This window comes from Heteronotia binoei, chromosome 1, assembly GCF_032191835.1.
Source record: "Heteronotia binoei isolate CCM8104 ecotype False Entrance Well chromosome 1, APGP_CSIRO_Hbin_v1, whole genome shotgun sequence".
NCBI lineage: Eukaryota > Metazoa > Chordata > Lepidosauria > Squamata > Gekkonidae > Heteronotia > Heteronotia binoei.
Genome location: NC_083223.1, coordinates 138,993,811 through 139,018,112, shown reverse-complemented (window position 1 = coordinate 139,018,112; position 24,302 = coordinate 138,993,811). Strand labels below are relative to the sequence as shown.

At 48.0% G+C, this 24,302-nt stretch overlaps 1 protein-coding gene across 6 annotated transcripts in view; it reads right to left on the bottom strand.

Annotated features, from left to right (window-relative positions):
• ZDHHC14 (zinc finger DHHC-type palmitoyltransferase 14) overlaps window positions 1–24,302 on the bottom strand; it is a 129,078-nt gene that overhangs the window by 42,144 nt on the left and 62,632 nt on the right. For 5 of the 6 annotated variants that reach the window (XM_060241360.1, XM_060241314.1, XM_060241332.1 and 2 more), the window contains exons 3-4: window positions 15,349–15,507; window positions 1,694–1,831 (exon numbers count right to left, since the gene is read on the bottom strand). In XM_060241360.1, the coding sequence (XP_060097343.1) occupies window positions 1,694–1,831; window positions 15,349–15,507 (297 nt within the window). The remainder of the gene's footprint in view (window positions 1–1,693; window positions 1,832–15,348; window positions 15,508–24,302) is intronic. The other variant, XM_060241351.1, reaches the window with a different exon arrangement.

Here is a 24,302-nt window from a genome sequence, read left to right as displayed (position 1 = left end):
ACCGAGGAAGATATTCCAGCGTAGGACCTGGGGTGAGAGGATCTGTGGGGTCTGCCTGACTGGGGCGAGCAGTCCGAGTAGAGGCTTGTGGTCAGTAGCAATGGTGAAGGACTGCCCATATAAGTAATCATGAAATTTCTTCACCCCTGCTATGATGGCAAGCGCTTTCTTCTTCATTTGGGAGTAGTTCCACTCCGCTGGTGACAAGGTGCGCAAGTAATAGGCCACTGGAACCTCTCGGCCATCTGGCCAAGACCCTGCTTATATACATGCAAACAAAACACACACACCCAGTTTCCTGTACCAAATCATGGCAGTCAAGTTTTGCGCCAAGATCACTCATTGGTTGCTGCTTCCAGTTCAAATCAATCAAGAGTCTCTAGGTTTTCTCGCGGTTGCCCGGGTACGTGCGACGCTTCCCGTGAAACATTAAATTAAGTATGTAACGACCCACAAATCTAAAGACACATTCCTATGATTAAGCCCATCTAAGTAGACCTGCTTCAGCTTGGTTTCTTAAGTATTGCTACAACTAATGACTTGTCATCTGCAAAGTATAGTCGTATCCAAGCCAGATGCCAAAATTGGTTGTTGTAGATTTTCCAGGCTGTGTGGCCGTGGTCTTGGCATTGTGAGACCTGACGTTTTGCCAGCAACTGTGACTGGCATCCTCAGAGGTGTAACTCTGAAGTTGCCAGTCACAGTTGCTGGCAAAACACCAGGTCTCACAATGCCAAGACCACGGCCACACAGCCCAGAAAATCTACAACAACCAATGGACTCCGGCTGTGAAAGCCTTCAACAACATACATATGCCAAAATGTTTTTGAAACTAAGAGGAGATTCAAAAGTAGGTTAGTTATAAAGCATGAGGGTCAAGTGGTTAATGAAAAGGCCAAAGAGTTCAATTGGGAGAAGTTCTTGAACCCAAGCAGCAGCTCTATAAATACTGGCCCTTATTTCTGGAATAACAAGCAATCTAATTTAGATACTAAATTCAGTAGAAAGGTAGATATAAATATGTTAAATAAATAAAAATTATTCTTAGAGTAACTGAAAGAGTTTGTACATAGTTTCCAATACTTAAAATATTAGAAAAACACTTCTGAGAGCGAGTGTTATTGATTAGACTTTATTAAGATTCAGAGTAGATCTACTTAGGATTTCTAAGTTACTCTGTCAAGCACCCAATTTTGTGTTTGATTGGTATATTTATTTGATTTCTGAGTCTTGAATATATGGTGCTGTCTGTCTTGGGGGGAGTAGTCTTTTCATTACAACATGGACTAAATCTTTTTTACAAAAATCTGGAAATTGAGATTCCTGCCATTCAAGCAGAGCTCCTCATCTATCTCTGTAATCCTTGCCAAGGCAGAAAAAAGATGCATGGAAGGAGAAAGGTGTCTCCCATTGGTGATCAACTTCCTTCTATGTTAATCCATTAAAAATATACATGGAAATATAGCTAACAAAAGCAAATAATTACATTATTTATACTTAAGATAGCCAAGATGTTATTATGAATAATGAGCAAGCTCTACAGATGGCCAAATCAGACACACCATTTTGGGTGTATTAGGAAAAAAATAAAATATCCTGAATAATAAAATGATTATTATTAAGAATAAAGCATCTCAAGCAAATGGGTACAGGCATAATCTGATTTTTACTTTATTTTTTCTAGCATACTTACGATGGATGACGTGGGTGATAACGAATGCAAATATAAAAACTGTCAGAAAGGACAGAGATAAAATAAACATATAAAAAAATCTGTAGTTTCTTTTCCCCACACAGTTGCCTACCCAGGGACAGTGATGATCAAACCGTTCTGGAAAAAACAAGATAAAAAATGGAACACAATTAAGAAAAACAGATTATTTTGAGGAAACTGCTTTGACAGTGATAGCAACTATTACTAACGTTTCTATCTGTCAAAAATATGTCAATTCATTTACTGTTCATGTTGATATCTTTCTTAGCCTGAATGATTTTAATTGCAACATTGAACATGCTACTAAATACTATACAGAAAACAATTTCCTATACTGAAATTGTTTTCATGTATGGATTTTATGTGAACTCTGTAAGTAGAGTGTAATATGCCATGTAAGGTCACAACCTTTTACCATACCATATGCATCTTATCTGTGATTCTTGCCTATAAATTGTCTATTGACAGTTCTCTACTCCCCTGTCTCATACAAGCGTTTTCCGGTCCACAAATGCCTCCACACTTTTCTCATATCAGTTTAAATTGTATCAGAGCAGGGGTGGCCAAACTGCAGCTTGGGAGCCACATATGGCTCTTTCACACATATTGTGTGGCTCCCAGAGGTTGAGGAGGAACTTAATGCAGGCTTACTCACAAGTAAGCGTACCCCAGTCAGCCTCTGTGTGCTGATCCATAGGTAGGCAACTATTTCTGCTGTGTGTGAAGTGGGGAAGGAAGGGAAAATAGGCCGGCTTCTCCTCTACCACAGAGTTTGCCCAGAAACCTAGAGCGGGAAAAGCGAGTGCGATGGCTAAGGGAGCCACTGGAAGGAGGGATGGAATTAAAGAGGGCAGTGCAGAGTTCCCCCTCAGTTTAATAGCTTTTGTAGGAGCTGTATTTACTAACCTTGGTGTCAAGGCAACGAGTAGGGCTTTTTTTGAGCAAGAACACACAGGAACGCAGTTCTGCCTGGCTTGGCGTCAGTGGGGTGTGGCCTAATATGTAAATGTGTTCCTGCTGAGCTTTTTCTACAAAAAAGTCCTGTGTGAAACACTGGTGATGTCAGCGAGTGTGGCCTAATATGCAAACGACTTCCTGTTGAGCTTTTTCTACAAAAAAAAGTCCTGGCAAGGAGAGATGCATAACAATGCAAATGGCGGTCAGAAATTTATTTGGTACATGTGTTTCCATCTCCCACAGGTAACAAAAAATAATTCCCTGACCTTTACCCATGCTGGTCTTATGGGGACTGTTATTCATAGCTTTTGTTTTTTAAAAAGTATCTTTCTAGCATGGTCATGTTGTAAAGTGCATACATATGTATTTTATCCATCTGTGCAAAGAAAATATTAAGAGTTTTAATAAAGACATGTGTGTAATATTTGTTCATGTATTGCAGCTTTCAGACTTCTGATGTTAATTCTATGTGGCTCTTACATTAAGCAAGTGTGGCTACCCCTTTATCAGAGCTTCCTCTTCCGGGAATCAGTGAAAGAGTGGGATCCCACTACCATACCCCAAAAAATTTCTGAAATGCTAGAAATTCTACTACTACAGATCTACAATCCTAGTAATTTAGAATCAATTCCTTTTTATGGTAGATGTGTCATTTTCAACTATTTCACTAAAATAGTTAAAACAAAAGCATTATCCACTAACATTAATGAAAACACATTACATTTTAACAAGTAGGGGAAATGCAAGGACTTGTGGAGAACACCTGATTTTCTCATTTCCTACTCACCATTCCCTCTTTCCCTTCCCTGGCAGCCCTCATAGCCTGCCTTCCTGCTTCCTTTTCTCCTTTCCATCTGTCAGGCAACCTGCCTATATCTGCCACCCTAGCCTTTTGCTTTCCCTCTTTCTGTGCCCCTGGCAGCCTCTCCTGAGAAAAGTCTGCCAGGGCTGCATAGCAACCTGAGTCAGGCTATGTAATGCCCAGATCTAGCTGTGTGGTAGCTGCTGCTAGGTTGGACTGAATTGTACAGTGGCTGCCAAGGTTGGGCCCAGTTATATGGTGGCCTCAGCATTCAGTTAGTCCCAGCTGTAGTGCCAGGTTAGAGCAAACACAGTTGTGAAGTGGCTGCTACTATCACCAGGCTCAGTGGCTTCAGCCACCAGGTTGGGCTGGGCCTAGTGGCTGCTGTTGCTGAGCTCATATCTGACCAAGGGACTCTTGAAAGCTTATATACTCAGAATCTTGTTGGAATCTAAGGTGATACAGGAGTTGAAGAAGAAGAAAATATTGGATTTATATCCCGCCCTCCACTCCGAAGAGTCTCAGAGCGGCTCACAATCTCCTTTACCTTCTTCCCCCACAAGAGACACCCTGTGAGGTGGGTGGGGCTGGAGATGGCTCTCACAGCAGCTGCCCTTTCAAGGACAACCTCTGCCAGACCTATGGCTGACCCAAGGCCATTCCAGCAGGTTCAGGTGGAGGAGTGGGGAATCAAACCCGGTTCTCCCAGATAAGAGTCCGCACACTTAACCACTACACCAAACTGGTTCTCCAGATGAATGCCTGTTCCCCAAGAAAAGTCTGTTTGGGCTGCATGACAGCTGCTGCAGGGCTGGGCCAAACTACACAGCGACCACAGTCACCTATCTGAGCCAAACTGTGTGGGCAGTGAGTTTCTGGTAGTCATTGCTGGGCTTTCCCCTGCAAGTCCTCCTCCATCAGGAGACGTAACAGTGGAGGCAGGGGTGGGTCCTTTTCCAAGACTGTTTTGTCTTCTTAGTCCATTCGTGCTGCGCCCCGCAGCAGCTTTGCTTTACAGAAACCAAGGCTCAGATGGCTTGGCAATATTGTTGTGGTTGCCTAGAAGTGCTCAACATCCACTGAGAGTTCACTGGACGCTGTTTTCCTAAAGCTACTGGCACTGTTTCTATTATTTTGGGAAATTTTAATCCATTGGTTTTTAGAAGATTTCAGATATTTCTGCAGTCCTGGAAATTCCTTCAGATCTGCAGACAAATCCTCCCTGCAAGTTTATCCTATCTCCATTTTGTGGCTCTATTGATTGTACCCTCTATGGCACAGTTTGAAAACAGATATACTGATAGAGCCCATAGCTGTGACATTAATTTTTTTAACTATAACACAGAGCCCTCTTTAATTTTTTTTGTTTACCAATCTCATTTTTTTTGTTTTTTTGTTTTGTTTACCAATCTCAATTTTTTTAACTATAACACAGAGCCCTCTTTAATTTTTTTTGTTTACCAATCTCAACAAATCAATTATAGATTGTAATTAAGTTATCCATCTTTCCATCCCTGTAAATGGGACAAAGAGCTGATAAAGTGGAAGCCACTTCATTTCAGTGCACCCTCTAAGCCCTGATTTGTATATCTTCTTTGCAAGAGGTTACAGTGAAAAGCATGGCCTTCTCTTTAGCTCTGGATCAGCCTTCTGATACAGGCTGGTTACCAGATTATGTTAGCTATCTTCATACCATTTACGAGCTTCAGCTGCTCATTTCCACACACTGTGCTACTATTAAAGGGACAGGACATTTTCCTGTACAACTGTTGTCAGTAGAGATGGGAATGAAACAAAGTATGAACCATGATTTGTGCATGAATCAAGTGGATTCATGGCTCATTCTGAAGCAATTTGGTGATCACACCATGCCTGAATGGGACAAACCGTCTTTTTCCCTTGGTGATTCATTTGGTTCATTTTTGCAGTTCATTTTCCCAGACAGCCTGGTGCTGATTCAATCAGATCCTAGGCAATGCTGGGGGTGGATTTCTGCGAGCCCTAGAACACCCACAGCAGTAATCCTTAGCTTGATTGGCAGCTCTGGAAGCCAATAACAGAGCTCCTATTCTGCTGTATGGGAGCAGACACCCTGACTTCACTGCTTCCACTTTACAGCATGAAGAGAGAAGAGTTAGTTGTTGCGAGAGCTGAAGCTGAGCCTTCCTGGAGGCACCTGTTTTGGAGGGCTATAACTCAGTCATTACACATCCAACCTTTGCCAAACCTGGAGGGTGGGTGGAGGAGATCCTGCTGAATACTCCCAGTGAGTTTTACACCTTCCAACCAAAATGAACCAACAAACCATGAACCAGTTTGGGCAACTATATGAATCACAAAATGAAACAAACATTTGGTTTGGGCAATCAAATGAACCATGAACCAACTTCAACCACCATTTCCCCATACTGTGCCCATCCCTAGTTGTAAGCTTAGGTGCCCCTACAACTACCTATACGACGCTTGTTGGTTCAGATGGAGCTCTGCTGGCTAACTGGAAGATCTGCCACCTGCTCAGTTGCTGTGCCAAATAGGTAGAGCCAAGCTGACCTCCTCCATCTCCACAGTTATCTAGCCCTAACAGTTAAAATAGACTCCTTTTGAAGTCTGCAGAGTTGGAAAGGTGTGCAGAGTAACATTTTACACACAAAGCTCAATTGCTATTATAAAAAGTCACTGCTGGAAAAAACACAATGTCATATAAAACACAGAAGCCTTTGTGCAAAACACTGGCAGCCTGGCTAGTACCATCAAGACTACAAATATCTGTGTTCATTTGGCAATGTCACCTCTTGTGGCTCCCTTTGTATCACTATGACTTCATAATGTATGAATACATCCATTTTGGATAGTTCTTCACTTAATTAATGTTTCAAAACCAGATTATGCAATATAAATACAGTACAGTATTTCCAATGGACATGGAAGAAGATACATAGTGGCCTCAAAGAACTTAGATTCAAGACCAGGAAGAAATTTGAAATGATGTCAATTGCCCTTGCAGGGTTGGTTGGTTTGTTTTTAGTCTATTAAACTTCCCCCGGCAATTTTGAATTTTGATGACACCTTAGTATCTGGCTAATATTTGTGATCAAAACACAGGATGTCCGAACCCTCAGCTCTCTCTCTCTTGCTAAGAATATGCCACAAATAGTGCTCACTGAGTAAAGATATTATTGCTACCAGTGAGCAGGGATGTGTACTTCTGAACTCCTGGAAAAGGGCTGCTTCCCCATCCCCCCAGCAAGAAAGCCTTGATAGGTGTAATGTACTCAGAGATGAGACATGTAGAAGGCAACATACTTTATTAGATAGTACATCACAGAACAGGGCAACGCGGGCCGGGACCCGCTTTATATACATCCAACCCGGAACAGCCCTCCAGCTGGCCAGTCCAATCCTGGCCAGTCAAACTTCCCGCCACCGATCTTGATTGGCGGATACTTTTCCCGCGCTGCGTAGGGCGACCAAGGGACTTCCCCTGGTCGCCTCTGCTGCATGGCCGCGCGGTGCTCTAGTTAATCCCAAGACACTACACTCCTCCCCCCCTAGTCTACCCGTGGGCCACCCGTGGGAAGGGCGGGATATAAATTCTAAATAAAATAAATAAATAAATAAAATAATCCTGCAAATATGCTGGTGCCCTGCGTTCCCGTGTAGATCTCCTCGGGGTTGCTAGCGGCGCGGGAACGGGCCCCGTGGAGGTGGTCTCCTCATGTGGATTCGCCTCCGGTGGCTGGCGGGTCGGCTCCGGTTGTGGTTCCGGATCGGCCAGCCTCGAGGGATCGTATGTAGGCAGGCTCGGTGCTGGCGGGGCCGCTTCTGGGGTTACCGTTGCGGGCTCTCCCCTGCTCACTGCTTCTCCTGCCTCTGGTGGTTCCTCTGGTGCAGCTGATCGATGTGCCTCCTCAGAACCTGGCCCCCCTCGGTCGCTACCTTGTACGATCGGGACCCCGTCACCCTAAAGACCCGGCCGGCTACCCATTCTGGACCGCTTGCGAAGTTCTTCGCATACATGGTTTCACCCGGGAAGAACCCCCGCACCGCTTCTGGGAAACTGCGGACGTCAGTGGCTCGGTCCGGGTGGAGCCTGTCTAGCTTGGTTGTTAATTTCCTCCCCATGAGTAGCTCCGCGGGGCTGGACCCTGTTGTTGGGTTGGGGGTGATCCTGTTATGGAACAGGAAGGCTGCGAGGTGGTGGACCCAGTCCTCTTGAACAATGCGACCCAGGGCCTCTTTGGTGGTTCGTACCATGCGTTATGCCTGGCTGTTGGTGGCCGGATGGAAGGGGGCGGACCTAATGTGTGATATGAGGTATCTCCCGATGAACTCCTGGAATTCCCGGGAGGTGAATGCGGTGCCGTTGTCCATGACCAGGGTATCGGGGATCCCGTGCGTGCAAAAAACCCTCCACAAGGCTCTGATGGCTGCTGCCGTGGAGGTAGACGCTCACCTCTAGCCATTTTGTGTAGGCATCGACCAGGATGAAGAACATTTGACCCTGGTACGGCCCAGCAAAATCTAAGTGTAGACGGGACCACGGCCGCCTGTTGGACTCCCATCGGAGGACTGGTGCGGAGGGCGGATCCGGCCTGGACTCTTGGCATGGTTGGCACCTTCTCACCCACCCCTCTATTTCCTCATCCATACCTGGCCACCACACATAGCTTCGGGCCAGGGCTTTCATCCTCACGATCCCCAGGTGGGTTTCGTGCAGGGCTTCGAGTACCTGTTTGCGCATGGGGGGGGGGAACCACCACCCTGCTGCACCAGAGTATGCACCCCTTGTGGGAGGATAGTTCGTCTCTACGGGATGCGAATGGCCTGAACTCACTGTCCACGTTGCCCGTGGGCCACCCCCTTCCCACCCAGTCCAAAACCCGAGCGAGGATATGGTCCCTGCCTGTTGCTCGAGCCACCTCCGCGGCGTGGAGGGGGCGCTCGGGCAGGGAGTCGATGAGCATCACCCCGTGGGCCGGGGCGGGATCTGGGTCTGTCGAAGGCAGCGGCAGGAGGCTAAGAGCGTCAGCGTGCCCCATAGCTTTGCCCGGGCGGTGCACCAAGGTGTAAGTGTATGAGTTCAGGAATTGGTTCCACCTCAGGACCCGCTGTGATAATATTTGTGGGGTCTGATGGTCAGGGGCGAGGAGACCCAGGAGCGGCTTGTGGTCCGTGGCGATGGTGAAACGCCTACCATACAGGTAGTCGTTAAATTTGTGCACCCCCGCCATGATTGCCAAGGCCTCCTTATCGATTTGAGCGTAGTTGCGCTCCGCAGGGGTCAGGGTCCTTGAGTAGTACGCCACCGGGACTTCCCTCCCGTCCGGGAGTTGGTGCCCCAGGACGGCGCCCACTCCGTACGGGGAAGCATCGCAAGCCAGAATCAGCGGCAGGCCCTTGTCGAAGTCGTGAAGTACGGCGTTCAAGACTAGGAGGTCTTTCACAGCTTGGAACGCAGCGGCTTGGTGCTTCCCCCAAATCCACGGGGCTTGTTTGTCCAACAGCCGGTGAAGCGGTTCCGCTATGGCAGCTTTGTGGGGCAAGAACGAATGATAAAAGTTCAACAACCCCAAGAAACTCTGTAGCTCCACCTTGCACGTGGGGGCTGGGGCCTGGACAATAGCCCTGGTCCTGTCCTCCGTCGGGTGGATTCCTGCCACGTCCACGGTGAACCCCAGGAACTCCACCCGCGGCACCCCTAGCAAGCATTTTTCCTTTTTGACTTTCAGCCCCACCGCTTGGAAGCGGCGAAGTACCTCTCTCAGGCGGCTGCTGGACTCTCCTGCGTCTGGGGCGGCGATTAGAACGTCATCGAAAAATGGCTGCACTCCGGGGATCCCTTTAAGGAGAGAGTCCATTATGCTCTGAAAGATCCCCGGCGCTATGCTAACCCCAAACTGCAGCCTCCGCACCCTGAAAGCTCCCCGGTGGGTCACGATGGTCTGAGCCTCGGCTGCTTTGGCGTTGACCGGTAGTTGCTGGTACGCTTGTGCCAAATCCAGCTTTCCAAAAATTTTGGACCCAACTAGGGCCGCCAGTACGTGGCTGACCACTGGAACGGGGTAGGGGTTGTCTTGGAGTGTTTTGTTGATTGTGCACTTGTAATCTGCACAAATCCTCACGTCCCCATTAGGCTTTACCGGTGTGACAATGGGGGTTTCCCAGGCCGCATAGGACACTGGTTCTAAGACTCCCTGAGCTGTGAGGCGGTCCAGCTCTGCCTCAATCTTTGGTTTTAAGGCGAACGGGACCCGCCTCGCCTTGAGCCGGATCGGTCTGACCAGGGGATCAAGCGACAGGGTGATGGGCGGCCCCTTGTAACTCCCCAGGGACCCATCGAAAACGGCTGGGAATTCCCGGCAGACGTCCTCAAAGTTACCCACCTGCACTTTCTCTACCCCCATTAACTGGATCCCAAGTGGTTGGAACCAGGCCAGCCCCAGTAAGGTGGTGAGCTGGCGCTTAACCACCAGAATGTCCAGCGGACCCTTGAATTCCCCTCTCTCCACCCGTACCCGGGCCCAGCCCACAATGTGTACCGGGGTTTTTTGGAAGTCCCTCAGAACAAAGTCAGACGGCCTCAGTTGGAGGCGGCGGCGGGGGCACAGTTTCTTTAGGGTTTCCTCCGAAATTATGGAAACGGAGGAACCTGAGTCCACTTTCATGAGGCATGGGTTGCCCTCGATGAGGACCGTCAATTTGACCTTGTCGGGGTCGGAGAGGGGCAAGTTCAATACCTGCAGGCTGGTTGACGCCGTCGTGTGAGCCTCAGTGGAGTTGTGATGCGCTGTCGGTCTCCGACGGCTGTTCTTGGCCCGGCAAGCCTGAGCGATGTGGCCTATCTTCCCACAACTGCGGCAGTCCATGTTGCGGTATGGACAGTCCCTCCTCTCGTGGGGGTCGCCACAGCTGGCGCACTTGATGGTGGAGGGTCTCTCCATCGCTCGTTGCCTCGTGGGGGCTCTTGGGTCTGTTCCTTGTGGCCACCGGATCTGGAAAGCCTCTTCCTCCTCCCGGTTGCCCGGCGCCATTTCTTCATGGTGGACTGCCTCTCCACGTGAGTGGCTGTATGCTTTTGTGGCCCTCTCGAAGGCTGTCGCCTCGTTGAAGGCTTGTTGGAGAGTGAGCTCTTCCTTGGCGAAGAGCTTCTGTTGCAGCCTTTCATCTCTGAGGCCCCAGACGAATCGGTCCCTCAGGGCCTCCTCCCGCTTATCGAAACTGCAGTTTCCTGCGATCTGGCGGAGAGCAGCCAGGTAGGCTGCAGCCATTTCCCCGGGCTTCTGATCCCTCTTGTGGAAGAGGAATCTGCGGGCGACGATGGATGGTTGGGGCGAGAAATTCCCTGTGAGGAGCCTGACGACCTCCCCGTATGTCCACTCGGTGAGCTTCGCTGGGGCAGAGAGACCTCATGCTATCTCGAAGGTTGCCTCTCTGCAGACGCTCAACAGGACGTTTCTCATTTGGTTGTCGTCCATGATCATGTTGGCCAGCAGGTAGCATTCGACCCGTTTGGTATAGGTCTCCCACCTCTCGGGGTGGTCTGGCTTGAACTCAGCAAGATGGCCCGTCGTTACACTAGAGTTCGCCATCGCGGCAGCGGGCGTCACAGTTTCTTGCGGTTCTGCGCCTTCCTCATCTCCAGCCAGGTCAGCTGTTTTCCTTTGACCAAGCCTTCCTAGCTAGATCCCACCTTCGTCGCCAGTGTAATGTACTCAGAGACGAGACGTGTAGAAGGCAACATACTTTATTAGATGGTACATCATAGAACAGGGCAACGCGGGCCGGGACCTGCTTTATATACATCCAACCCGAAACAGCCCTCCAGCTGGCCAGTCCAATCCTGGCCAGTCAAACTTCCCGCCACCGATCTTGATTGGCGGATACTTTTCCCGCGCTGCGCAGGACGACCAAGGGACTTCCCCTGGTCGCCTCTGCTGCATGGCCACGCGGTGCTCTAGTTAATCCCAAGACACTACAATAGGCTTCCTATATTTCCACTATGTTCCAGCTACATTTCTTTAGATGTTGATAACAAAACAGGCTGTATCAATTATGCTGTGCCATGATAATATTGCAGCAAATTATGCTTTGTTGGGAAAACTGCATTAGAACTAAAAGTTGGAACTATGCAGCAGCAGGCATGGAGCAATCTTCATACTACACCTCTTCCCTTTGCTGTAACACTTCATAAACAGAATTCCCTTTTTTTCTTTGATGGTTGGGGAAAATAATTAAATATACACATGAGAGTACTGTTGGGCACTGCTCACAACTTCGCAGTGGTAACTGTGTTACAAACTAGGCACAGGTCACCAACATAATATTGCAATAGTGGGAAATACCATTCAGAGAGAAATTAGTAAAAGTGATCAAGGCAGGAGAATAAAAAAGTGGAATTTTCACTTCCCGGTTTGACTTCCACTTCAGTTGCATTCATTTTTGTTCATCATTTTCAGAGTGTGTTTTTGGTACAGGAACATGGCAATATGAACTAAGATAACATGCAGCACCATGATGCAAGACTTCTGTGTCAGGTGTTCATAAACTCTCTCATGACCTTATTACTCGTCTCATTAACATTTTAATTCAGCCATAGGTTATTCTTGTGAGCATGTTAGAAAAAGTCCCACCAAGCAGTGGCAATGTGTTTGGAAACTTAATTTATCTATTTCAATTTTTATATTGCTTTTCTTGATTGAGATCTTGAAGCAGTTTACAATAATGTACATCAATGTACAACAATTTACATAAATTGAAATAGGTAGAAAAATAGCATAATAAATATCCAATAACATCCTGTGTAGTCGTATAAAACAATGCAAAACCCATAAAACCAATCTAATCCCAATATCCAAAATACCTCCTGATTGAGAGATATGAGCCAAAAGCATGCTGATATAGTTTTGCTTTACAGAGTCTCCGAAATGTCATCAGGTCCTGTTGTACACAGGTTTCTTCTGACAGGGAGGGTGCTAGGATCAGGAAGGCCCTCCTACTGGTGGAAGAAAATCCTGGGATTCAGCACCACCAGCAAGCCCCACAAAGATGAATGAAGTCAGTGGGGGGGATCATAACAGAAGAGGCAGTCCCATAGGTATGAAATTTGGATTGAAGATTGGAGGTTCTTTGCGTAATAATGAGTACAGTTTGTTTGTTGAACCTGTTTCCCTGCTATGCTCGTTCCTAAAATCATTTCCTTCCAGATCTTATTTCACAGTACACTCATCATGATAAAAATTTTACATGCCAAGTAGTTTAAACTCAAGTATCTTCTTCTCTTGCTGTGGTGTTAAAGTTGAGTTGCCAGACCCCACGGTGCAGGCAGGTGGGCTTCTGGTTTTGGGTGCTCCTCTCCCCCGCAAATTACCCCTCTCTTACAGGCAGGAACCTAGAAATCATTGCAACGTGTCTACATAAACCAAAAGTGAAGTAGGCACACTGGGGACATGGGGTGGTGGTAACGCTCTGGTTTTTGGGCAAAACTCTATGATTTGAAATGAAATTTACCACAGAGTTTTGCCCAAAAATCAGAGCATTGCTCTCGACATCCCTGACATACCAGCGCCACTTCCAATATACATAGGCTCCTTCCCACTCCCGGAAAGTCTCTCCCCCTCTACCACTGGTGCAAGGATCAGACCTGGCAACCCTTTGTTAAAGGTTTATATCTTTCCAAACATCCTGTCAATCTAATACCTTACTTTTACTTAGTTTTTCATTTATTAGTACAATGATGCAATGTTTAGGCTGCCAACATTGCAGGAATACTGCTCACTGAAAAACCAAATGAAAAAAGGGCTAGAATCATACAAGTAGGGAGCTCCAAGGATTCACGGGAGAGGGGAATTTCTTCATCCCCCATTGACCTTGTCTCCCTTTTTGCTTTCCCTCTTTGCCTCTGCTCAACCACTCACTTTTTGCTGCTTCAGTTTTTCTGGTTTTGTCCAACATGTCCACTCTCTTCACCTGCTTCAGTTTCATGTTGGAATAAATAACAACTAAAATCTCCCAAGACTACTTAATAAGATCTCAACAATGTTTGTGATTACTCAAGCAATCCAAAATGTCTACCAAAATTTCATGAGGAGCCCTTATGAGATCTCAGCCCTTGAAACACCCCTTTTTTAAACTTAGGATCTTGTTACAAATCTGAGGTTTTCCTCTGTCAGGGTTGCCAACTCCTGGTTGAGAAATTCCTGGAGTTTTGGGGATGGAGCCTCTGGCAAGTGGGGTCAGGGAAGGGAAGGGCTCTCAGTGGGATATAATGCCATATAGTTCACCTTCCAAAGTGGCCATTTTCTCCAAGGGAACTGATCTCTGCAGTCTAGATCCCCAGGTCCTACATGGATATTAGCAACTCTACTCTTAGTGGTGCTCTCTTTCTCTTTCAAGGCCACACATAGCTATTAGGTATATGCAGGGCTTGTTTTGAGCAGGAATGCACAGGAACGCAGCTCCAGCTGGCTTGGTGCCAGGGTGTGTGGCCTAATATGCAAACAGGGATTCCTGCTGGACTTTTTCTACGAAAAAAGCCATGTGAGACAATGATGATGTCCAGGGGTGTGGCCTAATATGCAAATAAGTTCCTGCTGGGCTTTTTCTACAAAAAAGCCCCGGGTATATGATTTGTAGTAGTATTAGATAGAGACTCTGCTTATATGATAATGCACTGCAGCTCTGTAACATTTAAAGCTAAAGCATAAAACAGGCATCACATAAAAACTGTCCCCAAAGCTTATACACACTTTGTATATCCCCAAAATCTTGTTGGTTTCTAAGGTGCTATTGGATTGGAATCTAGCAACAATAAAGGGTGTTCTTACACAAGGTCTTACTGAGGCACACATAATATATCCAATTTTAAATTAATGTACTTATTTTTCCTCTCTAAACTTTCTTCCTAAAAGCCTCAAGGCTAAATACAATTTGGTTGTTTTACTATTAGCTACTTATTTTCCCCATACTTAAAAAAATCCTCCCTAAGTGAAGATATATATACACTACTTACTATCCATTGTACAAATTTCCTCTAATTTTCAAGGTGTTTCTTCCTATGCTAACAGTGACAATAACACTAACATAAAACAGGAGTCCAATGGCACTTTAAAAATGTATTCCAGCATAAGCTTCCATAGTTAGAGCTCATTTCATCAGAAGCATTAAATGTACTTCCATCAGGTTGCAAACAACAGAAAGGAGCATGGGGGTGGGGAGACACTATAAAGACAGGCTAGTTTTAAACTCTGTAGCTTTTAAAAGATATTGATCTTACTGTGCATTTGATGAAATAAGCTCTGACCCACAAAATCCATGCTGGAATAAATTTTATTATTCTAAAGAGCTACTGGATGCCTGTTTTATTTTGCTGCTCCAGCTGAACCTGGCTCCCCAGGAGTTAAATACAACTGATAACTACAACCTTCCAGAGTGATGCTTTGATTGTTCTAACCAGGTTCTGGCCACTTTCCATGGGTGTCAGGCTGACTGAATCTATAACTCCAGATTGTTATGTAAAAAAGTGCTTCATAAGCCCATTTTTATGGTAATATTATGCCATTTTTTTAAGCATTCTAAGTCAGAAATGTGGATTAATTAAGATGAATTTTATGTGGTCTTTTTTATTTTAACTACCAAAACATATACCATAATGTGTAAAAGTAAATTTTAGTTTAAGCAAGAATTTTCAGAAGTCTGGCTCATAAAAGTCAAATGATAGAAATGTGACATTTCATTTTGAAGTAACCAACCAAAAGCTGTGCAGCTATGTTCAAGCTGAACAAAGAGCTGTGAGATGACAGCAGAGCGAATGTTTGCTTGAGAAAACAACTGAATAGATGTGGAACCCTAGATAGCAAATATTTGTTGCTGTACTCACCTACACAGTTATCACAGAGGCTGCAATGTGAGGCACGAGGAGGACGGAAAATCTTGCAGGTAAAACAGTATTTCAATTTTACTGTCTGCCCGTTTATTACTACTTCTTTTGTTCTGGGAGGTGGACGATATCCTCCTGAACTGGAACCATTTGCAATATCTAAATGTGGAAATAAAAAAAATATATACCATTAAGTTCTCTTCTGCTGTATTTGAGATTTGTATCTCACTGTAATTTTTACTCAATACTACCATATGTAAAAGAAATTGGAACTATACTTTAAAATCTATGATAAATAATTAAAGGACAATTCATAGCCCCCTAATCAATACAACCTTTTTTAAAAAGACCTCATGTTAATCAAGGGACTTTATTGGAAAATACATAAGACTCAAAAGGTTCACAACCTTCCCAATCCTCACCCTCTCCAACCAGGGTACTGCCAACAAGACAGATGACAACCATAAATATATTCATGCCTACATTTCCTTTTGAGTTTTTCCCATGTAGGGAAAAAAACAGCAAACAAGGCTAATTCCCAGTTCATATAAGCAGTCCTAGATCTACATATGCAGGAGAATGAAATGTTCAGGTTCTGAGGTGGTAGAATAAAGTGTTGACCTTTCCAGGCTTCAGAATGCTGCTGGCAGATCACATACAAAAACACTTCCCCATGTAAAAAAATCCCTGCAAATAGAAAACCAGTGGGCCTTTTCTTCCCTACTGGTCAAATGTCTCACTTGCATAAAGTTAAGTATGTAGGGAAGCATTCAATATTTGGAATGCTAAAACTGCTATTGTGAAAATCTATTGTGTAAAAGCAATAAGCTAGGACAATTATTCTTGCGCAATGGATAAATATATCACTACCTGGAAAAGCCAAAACAAGATAAAAAACTGTGGACACAATGATGAAAACTATAACTGCAGCCTATTCTGGAAGGGTTTTTTTTTTTTTTTTGCATTGCATCAGTTATTACTGGCTTTTGATGTACTCCAAAAAGAACACTTGATTCACTATTGCTGGAAACAGACTTGGAATTAATATTATTTTACTACTTCAGTTACATGTTTGTAATTTGTACACTGCATTGTACCCTATGCTCCCGCTAAGATGTGGTCTTGTGAGCAAAAATTCTACTTCATGAGCTACTTGCATTAAAGTTGTGGAGCTACTGCATAAATTAGCTTGATCTGGGGCCATTTTTCCTGAACTAAGACAAAAATCTGTGAGCCAGAGGTTAAAAAACTGTGAGCTAGCTCACACTAACTCAGCTTAGAAGGAACACTGATTGGGTCAACAGTTTTTTTGTCTTGTTTTGGCTTTTGTAGCACACCATGGTGCTCTCAATGTTGGCTATCTGGAAAAGGTCAGTAAACACAAATCAAAAAAGAAGCATTGTTCAAACACCGATTGATACTCTTTGAGCAGTTGTGTGATACATCATACAGTTCATGTTCAACTGTGAAAATTAACATACCACCCTGTTTGTTAAAATACTGTATAATACATTCTTTGAATTATATTTAACCGTATAATAAAAGATATATTTTGTTTTGCAGATTTCTTTCTGAGATGAAAAACCCATGAACAAAACTCTCCTCTAACTCCTATAAAAATCATCATTATTTCAATAGTCAAAGAATTACTTAAAGTTGAAATGGAAGTACTGCTCAGTTTAGAAAGCTGAGTTTTTAAAAAGGTTATTTATTTTAGTTTAGGCTTCCCAAGCTGTGGCCACTGATGGACCTCTGTTCCATATGCTTATCCACTTCCCTCTTGAAGCTGTCTATGCTTGTAGCCACCACCACCTCCTGTGGCAGTGAATTCCATGTGTTAATCACCCTTTGGGTGAAGAAGTACTTCCTTTTATCAGTTCTAACGCGACTGCTCAGCAATTTCATTGAATGTCCACGAGTTCTCGTATTGTGAGAAAGGGAGAAAAGTACTTCTTTCTCTACCTTCTCTATCCCATGCATAATCTTGTAAACCTCTATCATGTCACTCCGCAGTTGACGTTTCTCCAAGCTAAAGATCCCCAAGCATTTTAACCTTTCTTTATAGGGAAAGTGTTCCAACCCTTTAATCAGGGCTCTTTTTCTGGCAGGAGCTCCTTTGCATATTAGGCCCCCTAATGCAGCCAATCCTGCAAGAGCTTACAGGGCTCTTAGGACAGGGCCTATTGTAAGCTCCAGGAGGATTGGCTACATCAGTGGGATGTGGCCTAATATGCAAAGGAGCCCCTGCTAGAATTCCATCGCTGATATTAGGCCACACCCCCTTGATGTGGCCAATCCTTCAAGATCTTAAAGGGCTGTTAGTACAGGGCCTACTGTTATGTACCAGTCTGAGAGACGCACGTAGGGCAACATAGTTTATTGCATGGTACAAACACGAGGTAAGAGAGAGAACACGCGGGCCGGGTCCCGCATATATACAGATCCGGAACTATTCACCCTGCTGGCCAGTCCAATGCTGGCCAGCCATATTTCCCGCCACTCACTGTGATTGGCGGATGACCAGCGCTCTTCGCGGAGGCATCGGGTCGTCGCCTTTGCCTCCGCGGCTTTAGCGGACTAACGCTTTAACGATGGTACGTTATAACAAAATGGTTGCGCTGTCTGGAATGAAGGTGTTCTACGAACGCCATACACTACACCCCTCCCCCCTCAGTTAGTAACATAGTCCTGTAAGTAGGTGGGAGGCCGGCGCTCTCGAGTCGAACGTCGTGGGGTGGCTTGCGGAGTCGTGATGACTTCGGGCCCCGGCGTCTCCTCGGGAGCCTGAGCATCCGAGGGTTGCGGGGTGAGTTCGGGGGCTTGGTTGGCTTCCGTAGGAGGCGGCAGTGACATGGATGGCAGCGGGGTTGTGGTAGGCTCCTCGGGTTGGGCTGCCCCTCTAGTTTCTGTGGGTGCTTCGGGTAGGGTCCTGCGCCGCATCTGGTCGATGTGCCGGCGTAGGATCTGGCCCCCCTCAGTGGATACTTCATAGTGACGGGAGCCCACGACCCGTAGCACCCGCCCAGCCACCCACTCGGGCCCCGCGGCGTAGTTGCGGGCGAACACTGGATCCCCGGCAAAGAACCCCCTGGCTGCCTCTCGGACCTCGGGGGACCCTCGTGTGTCAGCGGCCCGGTCGGGGTGCAGCCTGTCCAGCCTTGTGGTGAGCTTGCGCCCCATGAGGAGCTCAGCGGGACTGACCCCTGTGGCTGGGTTTGGGATGACCCTGTTGTCAAAAAGGAATGCGGCCAGCCTGTGATCCCAGTCGCCCTGCACGATCCTGCCCAGGGCCTCTTTGGTAGTGCGGACCATCCGCTCGGCCTGGCCGTTGGTGGCGGGGTGAAAGGGGGCCGACCTGATGTGCCTTATGAGGTACCTCTGAAGGAAAGCCTGGAACTCCCCCGAGGTGAAGGCGGCCCCGTTGTCCGAGACCAGGGTGTCTGGGATGCCGTGGGTGCATAGGACCCGGCGCAGGGCTCGGATGGCGGCTGCCGAGGAGGTGGATGCTACAGGGAGGACCTCTAACCATTTTGTGTATGCATCCACGATTATAAGGAATATCTGCCCCTGGAACGGTCTATGTGGAGCCTGGACCAGGGTTTCCTAGTGGTTTCCCACCTTGTGGCCGGGGCGCTGGGTGGGTCCGGCCGCGATTCCTGGCACGCACTGCATCTCCGGACCCAGTCCTCTATTTCTCCGTCCATTCCCGGCCACCACACATAGCTCCTGGCTAGGGCCTTCATCCTCACCATGCCCGGGTGCGTTTCATGTAGTGATGCAAGGACCCTTTTCTGAAGGGGAGGGGGAACCACCACCCGGCTCCCCCATAGCAGGCACCCCTTGTGGGCCGCGAGTTCCTCCCGCCTCATTTTGTACGGTTTGAACTCTCCCCCCAGGTCCCTCTCTGGCCACCCCCTCACCACCCAGTCGAGCACCCTCGCTAGGGTTTTGTCTTTCCCTGTGGCCTTTGCCACTTCGGCAGCGTGTATGGGCTGGTCGGGGAGTGCCTCAATTGACATCACCTGGTGGGCTGGTGCTGGGTCGGGCCCCGTGTCCGGCAGTGGTAAACGACTGAGGGCATCGGCGTGGCCCATTGCCTTACCCGCCCTGTGTACCAGTGTGTAGGTGTATGAATTTAAGAATTGGTTCCATCTCAGCACCCTCTGAGACAGGATTTGGGGGGTTTGCCGGTCGGGGGCTAGCAGACCCAAGAGAGGCTTGTGGTCGGTCGCTATCGTGAACTTGCGACCATACAAATAATCGTTAAATTTGTGAACCCCCGCTACGATCGCCAGGGCTTCCTTATCTATTTGAGCGTAATTACGCTCCGCTGACGTTAAGGTGCGGGAATAGTAGGCGACCGGTACCTCCCGGCCGTCCGATAGTTGGTGCCCCAAAACGGCGCCCACCCCGTACGGCGATGCATCGCATGCCAGAATGACTGGAAGGCGCTCATCGAAGTGGTGAAGCACCGCGTTAGAGACCAGGACGTCCTTCACTGCCTGGAACGCAGCGGCTTGCTTCTTCCCCCACACCCAAGGAGCTTTTTTGTCCAGTAACCGGTGTAGGGGTTCCGCGATGGCCGCTTTGTGGGGTATGAACGTGTGATAAAAGTTGAGCACCCCCAGGAAGCTCTGTAGTTCCGCTTTACTCGTGGGGGCTGGGGCTTGTACGATGGCCCTGGTTTTCTCCTCGGTCGGGTGGATTCCCTCTGCGTCCACGGCGAATCCTAGGAACTCCACCCGCGGTACCCCCAGCAAACACTTCTCCCTCTTCACCTTGAGTCCAGCGGTTTGGAAACGACGGAGCACCTCCCTGAGACGGTTGCTGAACTCCTCAGGGTTCGGGGCGGCGATTAAAACGTCGTCGAAAAAGGGCTGGACTCCTGGGATCCCTTTGAGGAGAGCGTCCATTATACTCTGGAAGATCCCCGGAGCTACGCTGACCCCAAACTGTAGCCGGTTCACCTTGAACGCCCCCCTATGGGTCACAATCGTCTGTGCCTCGGCCGTTTTGGCGTCCACCGGAAGCTGCTGGTAGGCTTGTGCCAAGTCCAGCTTCCCGAAAATTTTGGACCCCGCAAGGGCGGCCAGGACGTGGCTGACAACCGGCACTGGGTAGGGGTTATCCTGGAGCGCCTTGTTGATTGTGCACTTGTAGTCGGCACAAATCCTCACGTCCCCATTCGGTTTGACCGGAGTCACTATGGGGGTTTCCCACATGGCGTAATCGACGGGCTCTAGGACCCCTTGTGCTACTAGGCGGTCCAGCTCGGCCTCGATTTTAGGTTTTAGGGCGAAGGGGACTCTCCTTGCCTTAAGCCGGGTTGGTCTGACCGTGGGGTCGAGCGGCAGGGAGATGGCCGGGCCCTTGTAGCTACCCAACGACCCGTCAAAAACCTCCGGGAATTCTCGGCACACCTCCCCGAACCCCCCCGCCATGGTCGTTTGTGACACCTCAACTCTGATTCCTAAGGGGCCGAACCACGTGAGGCCCAACAGGGTCGCCAGTGGTCGCTTAACTACCAGGATATCTAGCGGGCCTCTGAAAGACCCTCGCTCCACGCGCACCCTCGCCCACCCCGCGATCTGGACCGGGTTTTTCTGGAAGTCCCGCAGTACAAAGTCGGCCGACCGCAGCAGTCTCTTGTAGCCGGGGTGTAACCGCCTTAGGGTCTCCTCCGCAATTATGGAGATGGAGGAGCCCGAGTCCACCTCCATGAGGCAGGGGGCCCCCTCTATGCGGACCGACACCTTAATCTTGTTGGGGGGGGCCAGGGGCAGGTTCATTACCTGTAGCGTGGTGGAGGCCGTGGAGTGGAACTCAGCGGCCTCGTGGTGTGTGGTTGGCCCCGGGCGGTGGGGCTTGGCTCGGCAAGCCCGCGCTATGTGACCGGTCTTCCCGCAGCTCCTGCAGTCCCAGGTCCTGTACTTGCAGTCCCGCCGGTCGTGGGGGTCGCCGCAACTGGCGCAGTTCACTCCTTGGTTGTTGCGTTGGTTCGATCTTTCATTCGCCCGGGGCCGCTGTGGGGCTCGGGAGGCTGGTCTTGCCGAGCGTTGCATCTGGAGCGCTTCTCCTTCGTCCGGGTGATGGGGGTCCAGCTCCTCGTGGTGGACGGCTTCCGACTTGGCCCTGGAGAACGTCCGGGAGGCGCGCTCGAAGGCCACGGCCTCGCTGAAGGCGCCCTGAAGCGTGAGCTCTTCCTTTGCGAAGAGCTTTTGCTGGAGCCTCTCGTCGCGGAGGCCCCAAGCGAACCGGTCGGCCAAGGTCTCTTCCAAATTCGGGAAGTTGCAGCTTCCGGCGATCTGGCGCAGGGCGGCCAGGTAGTCTGCAGCGGATTCTCCCTGGGCCTGGTCCCTCTTGTGGAAGAGGAACCGTCGGGCCACCCGCGACGGCTGCGGCAGGAAATGGCCCGTGAGGAGGCGGACGACCTCCGTGTACGTTTTCTCCGTGAGGCGGGCGGGCGCCGAGAGACCCTTTGCGATCTCAAAGGTGGCGGCCCCGCAGACGCTCAGGAGCACGTCCCGCTTCATGCCGTCCTCGGTTACTCGATTCGCCCTCAGGTAGCAATCGACTCTCTCAGAATAGGATTCCCATCCCTCGGGCTTCGTGTGGTCGAAAGCTTCGATGTGACCGGTGTTCCCGCTGGTACTGGTCATGGCGGCGGTCGTTGCGAAGTAGCGATACAGCGATGAAGCGATGGGACGACGAGTTGCCCGGGCGTCTCCTTCGTAGCCCTTGTCGAAGGACTAAGATCCCATCCTCGTCGCCACTGTTATGTACCAGTCTGAGAGACGCACGTAGGGCAACATAGTTTATTGCATGGTACAAACACGAGGTAAGAGAGAGAACACGCGGGCCGGGTCCCGCATATATACAGATCCGGAACTATTCACCCTGCTGGCCAGTCCAATGCTGGCCAGCCATATTTCCCGCCACTCGCTGTGATTGGCGGATGACCAGCGCTCTTCGCGGAGGCATCGGGTCGTCGCCTTTGCCTCCGCGGCTTTAGCGGACTAACGCTTTAACGATGGTACGTTATAACGAAATGGTTGCGCTGTCTGGAATGAAGGTGTTCTACGAACGCCATACACTACACCTACTATAAGCTCCAGGAGGATTGGCTACATCAGGGGGGCATGGCCTAATATGCAGAGGAGCTCCTGCTAGAAAAAGAGTCCTGCCTTTAATCATTCTAGTTGCCCTTTTCTGCACTTCTTCCAATGCTATATCTTTTTTGAGGTGTAGTGACCAGAACTGCACACAGTACTCCAAATGGAGCCACACCATCAATTTATATAGGGGCATTGTGATACTGATTTGTTTTCAATTCCCTTCCTAATAATTCCCAGCATGATGTTGACCCTTTTTATTGGAACTGCACACTGTCTCGACATTTTCAGTGAGTTATCTATCACGACCCTAAGATCTCTCTCTTGGTCAGTCTCTGTCAGTTCACACCCCCATCGAATTCTATTTGTAGTTAGGATTTTTGGCCCCAATATGCATTACTTTGCATTTGGCCACACTGAATCTCATCTGTCACGTTGACGCCCACTCATCCAGTGTCAACAGATCCCTTTGGACTGCCTCACAATCCTCTCTGGTTTTCACCACCCTGAACAATTTAGTGTCATCTGCAAACTTAGCCACTTCACTGCTTACTTCCAACTCTAAATCATTAATGAACAAGTTAAAAAGCATCAGACTCAGTACTGAGCCCTGAGGCACCCCACTGCTTACCATCCTCCGCTGAGAAAATTGCCCATTTATACTCACTCTATGTTTCCTACTAATTAGCCAGCTTTTGATCCACAAGAGGACTTGTCCTTTTACTCCAAGACTCTCAAGCTTACTAAGGAGCCTTTGATGAAGAACTTTATCAAAAGCTTTCTGGAAGTCAAGGTAAACAATATCTCTTGGGCCCCCTTTGCCCACGTTTGTTCATCCCCTCAAAGAACTCTAACAGGTTAGTGAGGCAAGAACTTCCCTTACAGAACCCATGTTGAGTCTTCCTCAATAACTTTTGTTCATCAATTTGCCTACTAATTCTCTCTTTGATAATTCCACCAGGGCTTTTTTGTGGAAAAAGCCCAGCAGGAACTCATTTGCATATTAAATTACGTTCCCTGACATCATCATTGTTTAACATAGGGCTTTTTTGTAGTAGCAGGAGCTCATTTGCATATTAGGCCACACCTCTGACACCAAGCCAGCCGGAACTGCGTTCCTGTGCGTTCCTGCTTAAACACACACACACACACACAAAACACCTGGTTTCCATCAACTTTCCTGGTATTGAAGTCAGACTGAATGGCCTGTAATTTCCCGGATCTCCTCTGGAACCCTTTTAAAGATGAGGGTGACATTTGCTCCCTTCCAGTCCTCAGGAACGGAGGCAGATTTCAATGAAAGATTACATATTTTTGTCAGAAGAGCCACAATTTCAACTTTGAGTTCTTTCAGAACTCTTGGATGTATGCCATCCGGGCCTCGTGACTTGTCTATCAGTTATAGGACCTCCTCTCATCACCTCAATCTGATCTTTCAACACCCCTCCCAAAGTTAGCGGTTCTGGAGTGGGCAAACACTTCTTATCTTCCACAGTGAAGACAGAGGCAAAAAATGCATTTATTTAGGGAATGGGAAAGTCTCCTGGCTCCACCCCCAAGGTCCCCAGATATTTCCTGAGTCGGACCTGGTAACCATATAACCACAAGTGGGCATTTCCTGCATATATTAGATCCAATTTATTTATTTATTCATTTATTTTATTCCATTTATATCCTGCCCTCCTCACCGAGGTGGGCCCAGGGCAGCTTACATATAAAACATATAAAAGACATAAAACAGTTTAAAAACATAAAAAGTTAACATTTTGGTGCTATGGTCTTAAATTCAAATTTATGTTCTCTATAGGCAGATCTTAGATGGTCCTTTCTGCTGCTGCTACA